Source organism: Genypterus blacodes, unplaced genomic scaffold (genome assembly GCF_046128005.1).
Source record: "Genypterus blacodes isolate CSIRO-AG114 ecotype Tasmania unplaced genomic scaffold, CSIRO-AGI_Gbla_v1 ptg000051l_1, whole genome shotgun sequence".
NCBI classification, from domain to species: domain Eukaryota; kingdom Metazoa; phylum Chordata; class Actinopteri; order Ophidiiformes; family Ophidiidae; genus Genypterus; species Genypterus blacodes.
In genome coordinates this window covers 559,936-576,514 of record NW_027466863.1, presented here as the reverse complement: position 1 = coordinate 576,514, position 16,579 = coordinate 559,936, and the positions used below count along the sequence as shown (strand labels likewise).

The 16,579-nt window shown below is 41.4% G+C and overlaps 1 protein-coding gene across 1 annotated transcript; it reads right to left on the bottom strand.

Moving 5' to 3' along the window:
• Positions 1 to 7,337: 7,337 nt before the first annotated feature.
• elfn2b (extracellular leucine-rich repeat and fibronectin type III domain containing 2b) lies at positions 7,338 to 10,652 on the bottom strand. The gene is made up of 2 exons (XM_076150160.1): positions 10,311 to 10,652; positions 7,338 to 9,869 (listed from the first exon to the last, which is right to left on the bottom strand). Exons 1-2 carry the CDS (start codon positions 10,650 to 10,652, stop codon positions 7,338 to 7,340), a joined length of 2,874 nt encoding a protein of 957 aa, XP_076006275.1.
• Between the last annotated feature and the right edge of the window lie 5,927 nt (positions 10,653 to 16,579).

Genomic DNA, 16,579 nt, shown 5'->3' with positions numbered 1-16,579 from the left:
TGTGTGCGTGTCTGTGTGTTGGTAAATATCTCAGAATCTCTCAGCAATCAGTGGGGATGTGGCAGCCCTCATGGCTTGAATAACTAAATTACAGGACACAGACAAAGACCGATGCATATGTAGTAACACACACCGCACGTTAGGGAACAATTGCACACACACACACACACACGCACAAACAAGGACACAGTCATTAGTTATAGCGATGCAATTTCACTCACGGTGCCTTGAGGAAAACCTCCATCAGTGACTCACAATTATTTTCCCAAAACAATCATCACACTCAGTGAATCGGAGAGATTAATTTTTACTTACAAATTTATTGCAAATATAGAAATTGATCTTTTATACAGAAATCGCAAGGGGGGAAAAGTCATTATCAGCAACACATAATTAAAGAAAGCAAGAAGCAAAGATTTGTTTCCCATCATCCAAAACCTCTTTCCCTTTCAGTTTCTAAACATAAACAAGTGTAGAGCTGAAACCAGAGAGTCTCATTTTATTTAATAGAATAGAAATTCTATAGTTTTTCCAATTTTTGCCTACAGACAGTGGTCAGTGCTGATGTTCCTTTCTTCTTGTCTTTTGACCGCCTGATCCTGTCAACTTACACAATATCAGATTACAAATGTGACCAAGTAGAGGCCGCATGGATCACAGAAATAAGGCGATGTAAGACTTGGCGTGTTCAGTCAGTACTTGAGGCAATGAAGAGTTGAGTTTGTAGCGTATTGGGGGAGGGGGGGGGGCTGCTTCTTGCTGGATCTCTGCTCAAAAGAATAACAGGAAAATAGAGAAATGACTTAGAAAATAGCATTTATGCGAGATGTGGTGATAAATTCTGCACGGTACGTTTCATAACCCTTTCACATACACATATACTGCCATACTGGGCAGTTACATGAACATGTCATATGAAATCATGCTTCCATTACAATCTGCATCACTTCAGTTTTGTGGGCAAATATCTTCTTTTTTCCTCTTGTTTAGTTTCCTGCATGGCTACATAAGGCCAAGAATCCAATAGCTTGACCCACAAATACTTAATTTCCTATTTCTACTTGGCGCTCTCTGTGAACAAACAAGTGCTTGGAAGGCTCTGAGGAAACCCACATTCTGGCTTTGGGAGTATCACAGCGTTGGATTGTGTCTCTGTATGGATTGAGTGGTTAGAATAGCAATGGATCCAGCACAGAAACATTTACACGGATCAGAATATTAGTCTTCTGCATCTTCACTTCACTGAGCTTTTATCAACTCTCTGTGGTCCGTTTCCAGGCCTGGAGAAAACTGAGCTTTAGATTAGTTAGAGATTAGTCTCTAATACCAATGAACACCTATGCCTTATTTGATTAGAGGGCTATTTCGTCCAATTTAAATATAACCCTGCAAACTGGCTGCCTAATATAGCATGACTGTGTTGACAAGCAGTCGAGCAATCTCAGCCCAGAGGTTATTGCACTTTATTTTCCCTCTGTAATTCACACGGGCCGGCCTCATAAGGTTTTGGCAAAGCCTTACCCATCGCAAAGGCTATATATCTCAGGCCTATCCTCATTGTAAAATGCTAACATGGCAGTGACTTATAGCTTGCTGTCATTGCATGGGACCTAATGCAGTTAGTAATGTAATAGCAGAGCTGTGTTACCATATTAAGGCCCGGTTGCCACTTAACAACCTCTCTGCCTTCTCTGCTATCCTCATAAAGACGTTTAGAAACAAAATGTACTTTTAGATTTCACTGTGGAAACACCATTGAGCACAAACATTCCTATTGAAACGCTATCTGTGGTTGATGTCTATCCCTTTATACCTAATTGGATGCAGGGCTATCTATCCATGTAATATAATGATATGCAATTTATAGCTGTAATTAGCAATTTTAGCTACTAAAGGCAAAAGTATTCAAAAGCTTGAGGAAACAGCACTTACAAGTTAGCCTACTTAGACATTCCCCAACAACTCCTGAGAAAAATACTTAATCTTAATGCATGGTCAACTCTTTTCACCAGCCACTTGATCTCTTTCCATCTCATTCATTTTATGCAGTGGGGTGATCAATGCTTGTTTGAAATATACGTATGTGCAGACCATAACACAATTAACTAAAAGTGTCTTAGGGTGTCTTAACCCTTTCTCAAAGCACAGAGACAGTTGACATCCGAACTAGCTTGTCAGATAGAAAATTAGTAGGACGAGACCAGAATTGAAAACTCGACAGACGAGGCACAAGATGCCGACGCTGCGATTTGCCAATGACTTCAAAATGATGGACTGGGTTTAGACCAAGACCTCTGTCTGCATGTGATAATGTGTGTGTGTGTGTGTGTGCTTGTATCTGTACATTGCTAAGAATTATTCCCATCCAGTAAATCTGAGCTTTGTTGTAAAAGAGAAGTCTTTAGTTTGAGATAATACCATCACAAACCGTGGCAGCGACGTGCTTAAAGCAAAAGGACATAAATGAGCATTTCTGCCACAGAGAAAAATCTTTGCTCCGGGAAAAGTTCAGAGTGCAGTTTCTGATAACAGAAGAATGGAATGAACCATCACCTTTTTTTTTTTTTTCTTCCTGACTTTTGCATCGCACAGGACTCTGCCAGCTAATCAGAGCAAGAACGATCTGCATCGTTAGTACAATACAGTTTAACACAGTGGCCCAAAGAAAAACCAAATGGTGCCAATGTAAATATAAAAACATCACAGAGAATCAAAATGAAAACGTCTAAAACCTAAAGTGTTCCAATCAAAGTACTTGACAATATTGTATTTCAGCCCCTACAGATTTTTGTTTTCAATGTACGTCCACTCATTGTACACAACAATATATTTTTGTCTTTCAAAAAATACAGGGAATCATGCAAATATAACACTTTTTAGTCTTTTATGTAGTACACTATTTTAAACTTTCTGTGTTCTAAAACCTTTATAACATATATCTTTGCAAGTATGAAAAGTCACTCCCTGACTTCCCGATAATTACCCCCCCCCCCCACCCTGTCAAAAAATAAATAAAATGAAAATAAAGAAAAAGAACCAACCGAAAATAGAGAAACACAGACATATCAAGAGATCGGGCTGAGTATAAAACATCCAGAGAAGTGTTTTTTTTTTTTTTTTTATACCTCAGTGGGTTTTTTTTCTTCCAAGTGTACAAAATTCACAGATATTTCACAGATTTGTTAGATCCTTTGTCCTTCTTTGAAAAACAAAACCTTGGAGAGTTTCCAAACTTTGCAAAAGGGTAAATAAAGATGTTTTCTTGTGGTGCAGAAGTGCATGTTGTGGTTCTGGTATGGATTCATAGACCAGTAAGCTTTTCAAGTGCTCCTCTGCTTAGAAGAAACGAACGGCAACAACAATATTTTGAATTGTCCCAATTTTCTGCCTTTGTAAGGATTAAGAGGAGAATTGTCCTTCCAGTTACATGCCTCCTCTTTGTGTGAGGGAGTGTGTGAGCCACGGTCCATTTAACACAGCCAACACGCAGTACATGCACAGTAAGTTTCATTATCTGTTTTATCTAATTTTTGCCTCCATTGAACTCCATTTTCCCCTTTGAAAACATTGTCCAGTACCTGCCTGTCGGGAAAATGAGTCACTTTGCTTCCATTTGTCTGACTCACTCTGACTCACATTTATCCTCCATTTTACAGTGTTTTTTGCTGATTCTCTTGTGTGTGTGTCTGTGTGTAGCTCAAGCTCTGAGACAGAAGTGTTGAAAAACTGCTATCTCACCAGAGCAACAACCTGCTGTTGGTATGAATGAGCCAGTAGAGCTTATCCCTTTCTTATTCTGTTTCTCTCTCGCACACAACTTTCCCATTCTCTCAAGCCATTTTGTCAAGAAACAAAAATTGCCCTGAATATGTGTGGCACTCTACACATAGAGATGGGTGAAAGTGAGGAAGTGCTTTGAGAAGTTTTGTTTGTTCACGCAGGCCTCACACCATTTTTGAGAAATCAGCCAAACTGGGTGTGACATAGCAAAGAGAGAGAGAATTTGGTTACAGTCTTATTTGGAATCTGCACATTGTAGGAGCCTGATCAGAGATGCATGTGCACATTTCTTTCTATCTTCAATAATGATATTGAGTCAATCATAGCTTTACCCTAAATATATAATATTGGAAAAATATAGTGGATGTTATAATATAAGATAATCAATCGTGTCAGCCAGTCCAGTGTTACAACTGAGAATATAATCTGTGTGTAATAACTCACTGGCTGCTCTTGTGCTTTACTTTTTTCATTTTGCACCACAATACTTTTTATATTTTTATGTCTTGCTCCTTTTACAAAAGAAATAATAATAATAAGTAATACAGTGGGAGAAGAATAGGAAGCTAAAACTGAGTGAGTGTTTAGGGAAGGATCACTGGGTAAAAGGCTTATTGTCTCAGTAAACTGGATCCAGCAATTTTCCTTTTGGTCATTATCTAATAAAATGGTACCCTGTGTTGGTCAGAAACTGAAGTAGAAAGCTGGGATTTTTTTCTGTGATTTACATGTGTGAGAAGAAATCCAAGATAGCCCTCAGAAATGCATTAAACATTAATGGCACATTAGATGGCTTTCTCATGTCAGATTTTCCCCTGACTCCGAACAAAACTGCACGGATGGCGTAACAGAAAGGACCATCGATCTTCAAGCGAGGGCTTTCTCGAGGGAGTTCAGGGGGACAGACAGGAATAGATGTGATTTTGGGAGTAGGAATAGCTTTTTTTGTACTCCAGTTATTTCTGTGCAGGGGAAATTATACCGACTGAACAGAGGAATAGTTGAAACCTTTAGGGGTAAGTAAATGGGCAATTGCAGATGTCATCTACAGCCTAAATGCTCTAACAATGCAATAACAATAAAATAATGAGAATTTTATTACCTACTAAGTTTCAAACCAAGGACAATTAATTGGTCTATAGCACTAACCATTAAATTGTTTTCAGAAAGCAATAATGTGGAGGTCTTCACTGTTGCAAAATATTGGACCCGATTACAAAGAGAACCATTCAACACCTACCAAAATTCAACATGCATGAATTATATGAGAGGAAGATTATTCTAGATATAAGTGTAACCATTATGAATTATTGGTACCACTCATGCAGACTTTACTAAGTGGGTCAATGTGATTGTAAAATCACAGATGTTTATGAAACCAGCTGGACTAGAACTGTTAAATCATGGTATTCTGTAAGCAGAGGAACACTTGAATGTACTGTCATCCTCCTCTTGAAAATCCATAATGCTGTTAATAGGCAGATAAAATAGAAAACATGTGAAGTTGAGAAGTCAAACATGAAAACACTGAACTTCAGAATTTTGCGTGACCTTGTATTTTCACAGGTGGGTGCAGATCAATGGCAGCAGAACTGATTATGGATACTAAATCCTCTGTGTCCATGATTGTAAACTTGTTATGGCAGTTGAGGATGTGGGCAACAAACTGAGGTCCTTCTGTGAAGTAAGGTACTCTTAGAACGTCCCAGCAATGAAAACTTCTTTTCTCCTCCGAAAGTCTGAGTCAATCACAGTAACTTGTTCCTTTGTAGTCTTCCAATGAGGAGACGTCAGTGGGAGGCCCCTGTATTTTGTAATTTCCAGGTCTGTGGATCACACGGTGCATCACACAGAGGTTGGATCAAAGTGTACATCTCAATCACTACTTTGGAAAATGGACAGTGAGGCTCTTGATCTTAAATGAATTGAACCCATGGGATATGACGTCTAACCTTAACTGTACACACACACTGGTCTTGAACAGAAAAAGAAAGAAAGTGATCAATGTGAAATGAAAACCGAAAAAGAGTAGAAAGACACTGATCAGTGCAGAAATATTATGCAGCGCCATCGAACATCTGCATAGTTGTTGCAGTTCAACCTGCATCTAATTAAGCATGTTAAATCCATTAATTATAAATGGCAAACCTAATGAAGAATAATGGTTTTGAGGAAAGCTATGCAGACCCAAACTCTGACTTTTTTCAGTTGTCAAAAAACAGGCTGCGCAGTCCACATTTCATACCAAAACCCTCTTTCATATTAGAGGGGGGCTCAGTTGGATGTGAGAAAATGGTGAGGAATGGGTCAAATTATCATATTCTCCAGCTGTGGTCGTAAAACATTTGTGACAAATTTTGTGTGAAAGAGTGCAGGGACAAATGGGTCCTGAAATTCATTTTGTCAATGCAACTTCTTTTCTCTTCTCACAAAATACGAAGTGCTGGCAGGAGGCAGTATGCTTGTATGCATCTAGATTAGGTGGATGTTTATATCATTTGTCCATCAGTGACCCCGTAATGTGGATAAATCTCTCATCATATTTTAGGTTAGACTGGGGATAAGCCCACAACATCTTGGTCAGTTTGGATACATGGAATAAAATTTCCCAATTCAATTCAACAGCCAGATACACAGACCACTATGTACAGATATCTGTCACAATTTCATCCGTCTTGTTAATCTGACTAGTTAATATATCAATAGACAAAAATTAAATTAATGTCAAGATCAATATACTGTAGATGTGTTGGCAGTAATTAGCTACGTCCGTTTGGGCTTCAAACCGCAGCAGAAATTAGCTCTCACCCCCGCATAACAACTCCGTTTTTGCACTCCATTGAATGGTTTCTCTGTTTTGGTATTCATTTCTCACTAGCTTCTCTACTGTTCCTGTGTGACGGACGCTTTTAAAATGCAAAAAACTCAGCTGTATGAAAAATATTGTCAATTGGAGAAAGGGTCTGCATTTACAAATCTGATCATAGAGTCCACATTTTTACCAGGGCATATATTCCACCACTGTCTCCATTACCTCATAAACATATACAAGTGCAAACTGCAAATTAAGACGGCACCCAATATTGAATGGGAAGCAATCTATATCACAAACGCACACAAATACATGTACACATATTTGACACACGACCACTAGTTTGTAAATTTCATCCAAATTTACTTTCTGTGATTACGGATATAAAACATGGCACTGACATAGAAACACTTACTGAGTACTCCCCTTAAAATAGTTTTGTGCACTCTGCTCGAAATGTAACACCCAAACCATGAAATGAAATAAAATGGAAATGACCCAGAAATGGTGCTACAATGAAGTGTAAAATAAAACACCAAAAAAAATTCATATCCCAGGCACAGATTCACAATCCTCACTTGAAGCACAATATTCTGTACACTTAGCATGCCAAAAAAAATCCAAAGGCAAGATTTTGTCCCAAACTTTCCTTTCCATATACTTCAAAATGGTTTCTCTGGCCCAGCTGCCAGGAAAAGTCATAACTAGACTTTCTTTCCTGCAATGTTTCATTCTGGTTTCCCACTTACAGCTTTTGCTGTGCTGACACACCCTTCCAGTAATCAAGGATGTCATGCAGGTCCTCGCCTTTGGCAAACTGCACCTTTTTACGCAGGGCATTCCCAGCCGTCACGTAACAGGCCTCATCACGCTGACCTTTGCGGTAGGGACGGAAACGCTCCCAGATCCGCAGTGAGCTTTCTGAGGAGTACTCTGGGCTGGAAGAGTAGCCAGAGTAGCTGGAATGGTGTCGAGCAGGTGAAAGCTGGGAATAAGATGCTGCGTCCCTGCGGGAGCGCGTCAAGGGGTTTAGAAAGGAAACCCTCTGGGCTGGGGAGCCCTGATGGGAGCCTTCATAGTAAAGAGCTGGGACGGAGTGGCGGTGCTCCGTGCAGTGGTAGTCCTGCTGCACCTCCAGCTGCTGCTGCTGCTGCTGTTGTTGTTGTTGTTGCTGCTGCTGCTGCTGCTGCTGCTGCTGCTGTTGATGGTAATGATGTGGCGTCAGGTTGTCCTGATGTTGGGCACCAACACCACCACTGTCGCAACCACCACCCCCTCCACCACAGCTCCCACTTCCCACTAGGGGAAGCCGCTCCAGGGGCTCCCCACAGCCCACGGGGCTGGCACGCTCTGGAAACTGCTGCTGCTGCTGATTACACGTATCTGGGCTCCTAGGCTCAGGAATATCCAAACTATATACCCTAGGTCCTCCTCGTTCCCTCTCCCGACCCACAGAGCCACAGGAGTTGGTGCTGCACTGTTTCTTGACAGCATTGACGATCACCACAGCTGCATCTGCACTCATCTGCCGCTGAATTGGGCGTACTGCCGTGGCTGGTGGAGGGGGCCTGTAAGGGGGAGTCATGACAAAACCACCACCACTGATCCCGGGGCGCTCAGAAAGAGGGATTTTCAAGGCGGGGAGTGGAGGCGGAGGGGGAATTTTGTTAGAGGGAATAATCTGGCACGTCTCTGACACCCCTTGGGAGAGTGGGATTAGGCCACGGGTAATGGAGGAAGTGCTGGTGGGGGGAGGAGAGGTGGGATTGGAGGAGATTGTAGAGTTTGTGGAAACCCCTGAGGCAGCAACTGCGGCTGCATCCAATTTCAATGCATCAATACAATTGTTGATGATCTGATTGACCTTGTCCACCTCCATGGCAATGGTGGAGATCTCTGATGCAGAGCCGTGTCCGTCATCATCAGAGTCTTCCCCAACATCACTCATATCCTCCTCCCTCAACCCTAACCCTAAGCCTCCATCTCCCACCCTCTCCATCCCTGCTCCACCAGTTCTCACATCCATGTAGCTTGTTTTACTTGCAGCCATTGCCTCTGAAAAGGCTGTAGCCATCTTTTCCACTTGTGGGATAGATGAAAGTCTGGAGGAACTGGTGTTGGCTGAGTGGAGCATTCCTGAGCTAGATGATGTGGACATTGGAAGTTTTCCTCCATGGTGGTGCTGATACTGGTGATGGTCTCTGGACTGCTCTTGGAGCTTGTGGACTGCTGATGGATCATTTGCCACTGCTGCTGCCACTTCTGGTCCATAACGCATTTCCAGGATAGTTTTCTTGACACAGAGGGACTTCTGCTTCTCATCGTGCATCCTTTTCTTACGCAGACAGTAGTAGACAAAGCCTAGTACAATGAGCATGCCAAAAAGACAGCCAACAATGGTCATTATATAGTGAGTGGTGGTGGAAGGTGTGGGGAGCGTGTCATCTGGATTTTGAGCCCGAGTGGTAAACTGAAGGCAGGTGTGGTTGTAGCGTTGAGAGTTGCGTATGGATGCCACACAGAAGGTGTAGTTGGTGTGAGGCTTAAGCTTGCTGAGTGTGATCATTTCCTTTTTGTTCTTCAAATTCATGACATCTGACACATATGTGTGATTGTACTGTGTTAGAATATACATTTTGCTGTATGGCCTTGGAATCTGCACAATGAGGGATGCTGAGGATAGGGCAACGTGATGAAGCTTGATGGTGGGAATGAAGCTGTGTTCAGTAGATGAAGAGGAGGTGGTGGGCTGATGGTAGGGCCCCACATTACCAAACATCTCTGGTCCAATGCCAGATGGGCCATCTAGATCCGGCGGGAGTGATGTCATTCCTGGAATCATTACACCGTCTCGGCAGATGGAAGACAAGATGTTTTTGGCGTTCCGACCAGAATGACCGGTGGTAATTGGACTCAGTAAAGGGTACCCAAACATCTCTCGTGGGGTCTCACACTGGAGGCGGTCATAGGTGTGTGTGACATTGTTAAAGGACTCTAACCAGGACAGGAAGCTGTAGAGATCACAGCCACAGTGGAATGGATTGGCTGCCAGTTCACACACCATCAGCCGACTGAGAACTGAAAAGGTGGACGGGTCGATGCGGGCAAGTTTGTTGGATGACAAGTCGATGCTGCTGAGGCTGGGGCATTCCCAGAATGCATTGGTGGCAATAACCTCAATAAGGTTATGCTGGAGGAAGAGGCACTGCATTCGGCCAAGCCCTCTCATCATCCCCTCCGTCAGGTTGGTCAGTTTATTGTAGCCCAGCTGAAGAACCTGGGGAGAAAAACAAAACAAAAATGATGAATGAAGAGGAGTTTTATCTGCTCGGAAGTTACAAGTCACATGTTTTGACCTTAGTATTGTCGATCTGATGACTGTCGATCCATTCACCCCTATATCTGAGTCATTAAAGATACTGTCCAGATTACTTTATATTTAGAAAAACGTATTGAACTCGATTACCATAATTTTGTAAATTAATGTTATCTATTACATTCTTTATCACCAGTTTTTGATGGCTTTTTAATACATTTTGCAGAAAATTTACAATAAATGCAGTTGATGAAATTCCACTAAAATGCAGTTTATTGTTATAAGTTGTCCAATTTGCTGGAAGTACCTCTCAAAATCTAACTTAATAAGGGAAAATGCCAGTCCTTCATTACAATGCCTAAGAATGTGTTGTAAGTCTCGAGGTCCAGTTTGCCGCATCACCTGTAGGTTGGCTTGTCCTGCAAAGGCTCCATCCTCGATATAGCTGATTTCATTCTTGGTGAGGTTGAGGTCAGTCAAGTTGGTGAAGCGGTACATGGAGGTGAAGAGCACAGCTTTGAGCTTGTTCTCATTGAGTCTCAAGTCATGGACTGTGTTGTTGATGTGCTGCGGGATGGTCTCGTATGGAGGTTGGTTCTGACTACAGATAGCCAACCACACATAGCCTTTATCCCCCTCAATGAGCCAGCAGTCCCCATGGACAATGTTGGGAAGATGAGAGAAGAATAAGAGGGCGGGGAGAATAGAAAGGAGGAGAGGGGAGGCGGTCAGAGCAGTCTGCATGCTGCCAACGAAAGAGAGAAAAGACACAAAGACTAGAAAGAATAAAAATACAGGAGAGGGAGGAAAAGATGATATCTAAGGGGGGTGACCAACGCAACAAGGAAGGATTTCCACAGAAAGAGAAGAGTCGGGTTAGGGTGTATAAGTGGGGTGAAGTATTCACAATGCCAGTCACAGCTGTATGGCCATCGTGAAGATTAGCAGGGGCCGCATGTTATGACATATCTATTTGGACTGCAGTGAGCGGTGCCGCAGCTCGTGTTCATGCTCTCCTTGGATCTCAGCGCTGACTCACTCAGGTGGAGGGATCTTTTGAAGAAGGGAGAATCTGTGGAGGAGAAAATTGCAAAAGGTAATCTAAGACAGGGTCATATAGTGAACTGTATGATGGATCACTGGTTTGGACACACATACAGTACCTCTTAGTCACATCTTTCTAAAAATCCTGCAGTAAGCATCAAGTACAATTACATGTGAGCATCTTCAAAATATGGGCATTACATGAGCTGAGACTACACAAACCATTTGTGTCAAACAATATATACAAAATAATATACATTGAACGGCACTTTTGTTTATGGCTTTTAAAACAAAGCATCTTCATTTTTCCCTGAAGCATTTCAGATTCATGATGTGACCTAGAGAAATTATGTGGGTGAAAGGAGGACATACCAAAATATCACCTTGGAGCAAATCACACTGAATGTTGAGTCTACTCAAATTTTGTTTTTTATTTTTAACTGTGTAACAGATTTCTGCTTTCAACAAATGTTCTCTCTAGTCGCGCCTAACCCTTTGGAAACCACTGATTGAATGTATTATCCTCTACCCAATTCTCATGAATAGTTGCGTAAAGTCAAGTTGATACCGAACCTACATACGTCTTGCGATCATCAGGGCCATTTTCCACACATTTACTTTTAACTGCTGTGATTTTTATTCTCATCAGGATTTCCATATGTATGCCGCAGCACTTAGAAGGTACGCAGTTAGCCTACTGCATCTGGACTTGCCAATTTCCATGGTATTCTTCACTGTTTGTCTATGTGTATCTGCCGATCTTTTCTCAGTCAGAGGGGACGATTCCTTTTTTTAGCCACAAAGTGCAGCATTAATCACCCAAATGCTGACAGCACATTGTCTCCACAGACATTCCTTGTTATGACACTATGCTGCCAAAGCCTAAGCTCTCTATCCCATCTGCATGTCATTTGAATAGCAGTCAAGCGTTTACATAAGGAGAGGATTAGCTAGCTGTTGCATCATGACAGACATTGTGCTGGCTAAGCAGCCAGGGAAAACATTCCTAAACATTCACACACACACACAATTGCACACAAACACACATACACAAGCACAAACAGGCACAAAATGGACCTCAGACCGATATGTCCAGACACTTTCTATGTTTAGTACTCTCTGGTGGTAAGCACACATCTCATTACATAGCACCAGGGACCTACAAAACAGGTGCAGTTTCCTCTCCGGCAGCAATGATGAATTCATTCTACGGTGTATTGGAATAAATCTCCATTTCCTCATGCCATATTTTTGTCGTCATACATAAGGAACAACCAAAATACACAATACATTAACAAACAGCAGAGTTGTGTTTGTCATTTGGCAGGTGCAAAACCTCAGTGCGCTCCCCTTAGTGTATAAGAATGAACACTATGTCATTTGTGATAGAGATATCACCAGCCTGACACATGTTTAAGACCCATGCTGACCCCAGAAATTTAACTCTGATTATTTTCAACTGCATCTTGACACAGTGGATCTGGCTTGACAGCACAAATGAGGTCTGAAGTCTCGTGATAATAGGGGCTTAAATTAGAATGCCTTGTGCAGGTAAACCAGAACAGGAAAATACGAGTAAAAACTGGGCAGCAGACGAGATGAGAGATTACATTTTTAGAAAGGCGTTTTTTTTATAACACTATACGCTTTTTTTTCTCACTATATTTGCCAACAATACCTGTGATAGAGCCATACTGGTTCCAAATGTAATGGCATGTAGGCTTTATATTTATAGCTTGACAATATGCTATAAGGGAAGGAAGACAGGGATAACTGTTCAACAATCAGACACCTTTTTTATTTTGTGTTAGTGTGTGGCTGTGTGAACTGTATCACAACATGCAGATGTGCTCTTTCCATGTCCTAACCCGACCATACCATCACCCGACCACGCCAGCAAGGCCGGCTGAAGGTCTAAGGTCTTACCAGCTTTTTTTCAATATTAGATATTCCTCTTTTTATTTGTGCCACTGTTCCTATAATAGTCCCAGACCTGCGGACATGCACATACTGGGACTCTCTCTTGTAATTGATTGCCCTGCTCTCGCTACCTGCTCTGAAGCTTATCCCTTCCACATGAGACGTGATCTCATTTGGTGCTCCACATAGTAAAACCAAGAGGGTTCATATGCGGGAGAGTGGAAGCCTGATAGGCGTGTATGCACCCTTGCTTAGGGATATTATTACATAATTAGGAATACAGTGCATGTAGAATATCGGCTCACGTCTCAAAGGGAAACTCTTACCAGCTGTTTGTAGGAATGAAATTGTAGGACATAAAATATTACCTTCTTCAGTCCTGCTGCCATGGGCTTACAACCATAACCTGTGGTGAACTGACTTGCTCATGGACACATGTGGTCAATGTTTATCCAGTCATGATGCAATTTAGCAGTACAGTAGCAAACGTGATTCAAATCTAGAGACTAACAGGTGAATGGAAACAAGATTACCCTAAAATCCCACCTTGTCATTCATAACTGCCTGTTACTGGCCCGTTGTAGGTGCTTGCTTTGAAAAAGGTGTTGCTACGCCGTTTCTCCATTTAAATAGTGGGTAAGCTATTCAATAAACACATCGGTCATGCGAAAATAAAGAACTGATTCGGTCTTATGGTCTTTAGTCACAGAATCAATACATCTCATGTTGTAGCCCACACAATTGATTAGTCACTTTATCTAAATGGAGCAAAACAAGCCTCTCTGCTCCCGACACCTCAACATCCAGCCCTGTGCAGCACGACCCCCTCTGGAATTACTGAGCTCTAAAACCACAGAATTTCCGTTGTAGATTGAACATTCATTTCCTTTGTCTCTTTAATATTCTGCAGCTCATTAAAATGCTGGTTTTCACCTCTCTCACCCCTTACACCTTGTTGATATTGTTACATCGATACACAGGAAGCCTTTATGAAGAGCTTCAAAATTCATCATGAGAAAAAACGACATTACACCAATGAGTTAATATATGCATTATTATTTTTTTAACCAGTTGCAGTGGGATTTGAAAACCTCATTAGCCCTAGAGTCTATCCTGCAATCCAAATCTATATTTAAAATTCCAAATAGGGAGTAAGGAGACCAATTTCCAGACTGTGTAATGGCCATATAATTAATCCTGCTGAAGTATATTTGAACAAGATACTGAATCCCTGTCTCCGAAGCTCTATGGCTGAGTTTTCTTTCTGACCTTCCTCTGGGGGTAAGCAGCAAAAAAACAACAGTCTGGGATCCACATAAAATTATATTAAACAAGAAAATGTAGGCATACCAAGGAGATGCTCGTGTTGCCATACATACATACATACATATACACACACACACTCATGCATAAATACATCATAATCTGTCATCCCATTAAAGTCAGAAGGGTATATATATAATGTATGCACATATTGGTCCTCACTATTGCCATGGAAACGCATATATAAATGACAGTGCCAATTAACTCTAATGACAGCAGAATAGGACGTTGTTGGTATTTGCATCAAATCAGTGTGTCTCGTCTGCGTCATTAGTCACAACGATGAAACTCCGCTCCCTGAATTCTAATAACAAGCAATGGATATTAACTCTGACAGGCGTTTTAGGACTGAAGAGGATCCATATCTCTTCAATTATCAACATGAGGGCCTCTGAGCTTGCACCATGTCAGTCCAAACACATTACTTGCTACACCCCTTGTGCTGGCTGCAAATGTTGTTTGTCATTTTGAATTGTATCAGTTGCATATTATACGAAGCAACTAAACCAGCGTCACAATACAAGTGGGCCAGTGTTTTTCCTTCAAGTTGTGCTCACAAGTTGCATGTATTTAGAGTCTAATTTCCTGAAGTGCCAGCTAATTACACATAGAGTGAAGCTGCGTTTGGTAATATTTTGCAAGTAAGAAACCGCTCAATAGGTGCAGTCACTACTGAGCTGTGTCTGAAATCTGTCAGCTCAAAAGATGAATTGAAATGTTGTGATGCTGTGATTAAATACTTATTCATGAGGTAACCTTTACTCTGGTTGATTGATTTAAATATATATTCACAGCGGTAATTTATATTGAAATCAAATGAGACCCATGATACCAATAAGGAAATAAAAAAAATAAAAAGATACTGCCGTTGCAGCTTTACAAAAGTCAAGTTTGGCTTGGACTTGAAGGTTAATGACCACCATCACTCCCTACCTGTTACTTTGTTTGCTGTTATTCATTTGAGATTGTGAGCACTCCTAATGAGCTACTGCTGACTTTTTCATTGACCTTATATGTTTTCTATTGCCTCTACAGCGTACCATGCATTACAGGTTAATTAGATCCTTTCCCACCATCAATTTCAATTTATACACCTGCAAAACTTTGAATCTATTTCTCATATCAGGGCTGCATTTGATTAGACTTTTGTGCACCAAACTGACCCTTGCAAACTATATGAACCTCTAATAATCCCAACATAATTCACAATCCACCATGGGTATATTGCCTCAAACTCACAAACTATTGCGCACAACCCATTCAGCCAGCTGCAGTCTGGGAGGAGGCGATGAGAGCATTAGCCTCTAAGACAGTTTCTACCTGCAGGCTATCAGGCTCCTTAATAAGATGTAATTGAAGCTGTAACTGTGTCATATTTTGTCATATTCAAATTGTTGCTGGTATTTTACAGGCTACAACATTGACCAACGTTTCCACTCATTATAAATAAGTATATCTTTCTGATATGGACTGATTTTTATGATGGTATTTGATTATCAGTCCTGAGAGGCCACTCCAATTCCAGAATTGCTTTGAGAGAGTTAAAAGATCAATTAAAAGTGGGTGAGCAATTGAAAGTAAAGGAAGGAGGTTGGCATGTTGTGCACTACGGAATGCCTCCATGGATATATATTTGTGTATTATCGTAAAAAGAGCAATCCCCTTGGCATCCCTGTTTACCCAACTGTAAGTGAGTTTCAGACTGTTTTTATGACCTAGAAAAAACTTTGCGGGATGACTGTTGCCATAGAAACCCCCATGAAATAGTGTTTTAGTGTTCAACTGATGTCCCAGTGAATTACATACCACGGCACCAAGAGGGCAATACTGTATGTTGACTTTACGTCATCTAACCTCCGCTATTTACCTTGTCTGCCCACATTAAATAGCTTGGTATTGTGATTTCCCCTGCCAGCACACAGACATAAAGTGAAGTTTGTGATGTTCCTGCAAGAATGCTACATAGAAACACAAAGGAAAACACAAAGACGCACTCAAACATCCCTCCCGCCATAGATGTCTCCATGAACTTAGGTAGGAGGAAGGGCAAATGCTTCTTGGAGCAGAGCCAACGATCTGGATTATCCCCAGAAGGTCTAGCATTGGGGTGTATGTATGTGAGCTGGTGTGTGTGTGTGTGCAGTGACCAGAGTCTAGTTTCCTGTCCTTGCATTTGTCTGACAAACAAGACTGAAGAGATTGAGGAGATTCACCTGGGATTCTATGTTCCGTCTCTTTATCTTCCTCTCCCAAGGTCTGTAGATCCATTCCCTCTCTCTATCTCTTATTCCTTCTCTCTTTTCTCTTCATTTCTCCTTACTCCTCTAAGCCTTTCATAACCCTTGATGTGCCTGTTTCTTAAATTCATCCTACTTCCTGTCTCT

What these genes read in the sequence shown, in the direction of transcription:
- elfn2b (XM_076150160.1), bottom strand. Translation starts at nt 10,652, where the DNA reads ATGCAGACTGCTCTGACCGCCTCCCCTCTCCTCCTTTCTATTCTCCCC. An exon ending in CAGGACAAGCCAACCTACAG is followed by an intron (nt 9,870 to 10,310) that starts GTGATGCGGCAA and finishes TTTTCTCCCCAG; the next exon opens with GTTCTTCAGCTGGGCTACAA.